At 28.4% G+C, this 3,480-nt stretch overlaps 1 protein-coding gene across 1 annotated transcript; it reads left to right on the forward strand.

Annotated features, from left to right (window-relative positions):
• The first annotated feature begins 755 nt into the window (after positions 1 to 755).
• Positions 756 to 3,452, forward strand: LOC112460362 (fatty acyl-CoA reductase 1-like). Its single transcript, XM_025025004.1, has 3 exons — positions 756 to 1,687; positions 2,497 to 2,714; positions 3,070 to 3,452. The coding sequence occupies exons 1-3, from the start codon at positions 1,678 to 1,680 to the stop codon at positions 3,373 to 3,375; spliced, it is 534 nt and encodes a 177-aa protein (XP_024880772.1). The 5' UTR covers positions 756 to 1,677; the 3' UTR covers positions 3,376 to 3,452.
• Positions 3,453 to 3,480: the final 28 nt, after the last annotated feature.

Here is a 3,480-nt window from a genome sequence, read left to right on the forward strand (position 1 = left end):
ACGTTTTCAAAACACTATAATAAAGTTCTCTTTCATTAAACATTTTCTAAGATATTTTAAATTTTATCATGATACTTTTAATATAAAATATATATATATATGAAATATTTTGATGATTTTTATCTTAATACTTTTATACGTAGAATAATTTAAAAAAAAAACAAATAATAATATTTATTTTTACATTTACAATTTTGCAAAATTAAATATGTCTACAAAATACAATCTAAATTTTTTTTACAAAAATTGATTTTTTTCATTATTCTACGTATCCTACAACTTCCCGAGTAGAAATTGATCTAGCCAATCTGATTTTATAGCTAAAGGCTGGATCATGCAGGCTAGATATGTTACCTAGCCATTGACTAGTTTACTACCAGCTATAATTTATGAATAATTCTTTGCTGTCTAGTACTTTTCTAGCCCCTGCACGGTAAATGTTAGAATAGATGGCGCTGAAAACTTTCAAAAAATTAGCCAGCCATTGTCTAGCCACTATTATACCAATTAAAAGTTTGTTAGCATTCGAACAGTTATGTCATTCTTGAGTAGTTTTTTCCTAACTATCATTCTATCATATATTAGAAATATGATTTTGAGAATTATTAAATCTTCGGCAATCTTTTCTGAACGATATTTTTACATAGAGTTTAAATTTTAATTGTTTAACATATTCGTAATTATATAAACAGTATTGAGCATTTAAGGTATTAAATATTCTTTAGCAATTTAAAAAAAATTCAGGTTTATATTTTATATTACGTTATAATATATAAGGAGAATTTAAACTGAATTATTACTAATACTTGATAGCGTAGTGGACAGAGTGAACGACTGTCACCCATCAGCAGCGGTGTCCGACAACACTACGAAGTTCGCGAATCCCTTTGGTAAATGGAAATTTTAAATTACAAAATTTAATATAATGTTGTAGCAAAACTTTATCTAGCAAAAATGTAACAAAAAAAAAAATTAAAAATTAATTTTTCTATATATTTTTTTAATCTTGCCCAGGCTAGCTGATTATTACTAGACAGTTTTTTTAAGGTCGCTATGAGACAATATATTTGTCGAATATCTAGAACTTCTAAGCGTTACATTACTGATGGACAGGGGCAATATAAGACTAGTATTGGCTAGTTGATGACTGGATGCCGGCGAGGTTAAATTTCCACTCGGGATTTTGTCTGAAACGTTTTTTCACATCTAAAGCCAATTCTGAGAACCAGAGGGCTGGGTCAGACTTTAAAGACACCCTATATAACACAAAATAAGACTTACAGTTATGCGCTTGCGCAATAATAAGTTGTCTGCAACACTATTGTAAGCGTTTACGAAAAGAACTAAATTTGCAATATATGTAGATTGAAGTATATGGAAGAATGTGCTATTTGAACTTTCAAATGTCATTGTCATTAGATTTCCGTCATTTCCTGTACGCCTAAAAGATCCACGGTGCGGTCTCGCTTTGTATATATATTTGACGTGTATCGAAGACTGTGCTATACGATACTGTGACTTTTATGTTGTGTTTCTTGTGTTAATAAAATTTCTTGTGTGTATTGTGTTAATAAAAATTAAATTAATTTAATTTGGATTTATTGATGTAAATTCTCAACCGTTGTCTCTTGCATTGCTCTTTATTATTTGCCCTGTTCCAACTGTAGATTGTCTTCTATGAAACAGAGTAAGTTCTATTTAAAATATTTTTTCAAACAACAAATAGTTCGGAAGATAATTGCGTGAAAAGATTAAAATGACACCCTACATCTGTATATGTACATATTGTCAGTGAATAAACAATATCGCCTATATGATATTTTTCTGCAAATGCACTTTTTGACTTTGATTTTTTCGTATCACCATTCTACAAAGTTTAGGTTGACTAAGTTTTTGGCCACATATTATTTACAGATAAGTTTTAATATTTATTAAATAAGTTACATATAGATATTTGTTGCATATTTCATTTTTGGAATAATTCTTTGTATCTTCTGAAAACTTTACTAATTGTCACATAAGCGAAATTGTTTATTTATTGACGATATATATTGAAAGAACGCTTAAGATGTTTTATAGTCATCTTGAGTAATTAAATTTACGAAAATTATGGAAAAATCCATGCGATTAATACTTCGAATATTGCGCAAATTGTTTATCACTTCTTTCTATCATTTCCGTTGATTATCAATTTAAAATTTATTCATTTTAGTTGTAAAGCCTTCTCTCTCTCTCTCTCTCTCTCTCCCCTCCTGCTTCCCTCTCTCTCTTTCGCCGTTTCTCGACATTTTCCACCTTATAATTGCACTGATTGCACATCATTTCCTGGTTCTAGCATAGTGCATAAATAGTTATAGACATTTATATCAACGTTATCTGCAATTTTATAGACGTAATAAAAACGACAACGATTTGAAATGTTTCAATATCTTTGTTTTGCGTTGTGATGCTAAGTTGTTATAATATTGCTCATATTTGCTTTGTTTCAAAAATAAGATTTTAAGAAGATGATGACAATGGATCCAGCCAAGTCGATCCCTGCATTTTACACCGGACAAAGTATACTTTTAACAGGTGCGACAGGATTTTTGGGTAAAGTGTTTATCGAAAAAGTATTGCGGTCTTGTCCAGATGTTCGTGAAATATTTCTGTTAATACGTTCAAAAAAAGGATTAAATATTAACGAAAGACTCGAAAAAATTTTAAACATGCCGGTAAGTTTGATATAAAAAAAGAAACTTTATAACGCACTTTATTAATTAAAATTTTTAAGATCTTTAATACAATATATTACGTCACATTTAAACGTATGATAAAAAGAATATTTTTTTAAACGTTGTAGTAACGTCATTATTAGTTGTTTTTGACATTAACACTTTGTAAATAGTATGTAATAAAGTATAGAAATGCATTTAAAATAAAATGTTCTTAAATGCTATTATAATTTTTATCATTCTATTGTAATTTAATAATCGAGATTAAAATTGTAATTTGTTGAAAATATCTTGGAAATTATTGCAATTATCATAATAAATCGATTTTATAAATTATAACGTTCTTCTATTTTAGTTATTTGACAAATTGCGCGAAGAACGACTTCTTAATTTTAAAAAATTAGTTCCGATTTCTGGCGATATCAGAGAGAAGGGATTAGGTTTGTCGGCAGCAGACAGACAAATGTTGATTGAAAGAGTGTCTATAATAATACATGGAGCGGCAAGTGTAAGATTTAATGACACTTTAAAAAACGCCATATTTGCCAATACTAGAGCAACGAGAGATATTTGCATTTTAGCTCAAAGTATGAAAAATTTAAGAGTAAGTAATTTTTATTCAAAAAAGAAAATAACAGAGAGTGTAGATTTGTATTTATGAATAATGTATTGTATCACATGGTATACTTTAGATAATGTCTTGCGCAACAATTCATATGTTAATCATTTCTTCTAAGTACTTATTATAGTGTATTCTTTAAGTTTA

Source organism: Temnothorax curvispinosus, unplaced genomic scaffold (assembly GCF_003070985.1).
Source record: "Temnothorax curvispinosus isolate PA1 unplaced genomic scaffold, ASM307098v1 QBEX01010465.1, whole genome shotgun sequence".
Taxonomy (NCBI): domain Eukaryota; kingdom Metazoa; phylum Arthropoda; class Insecta; order Hymenoptera; family Formicidae; genus Temnothorax; species Temnothorax curvispinosus.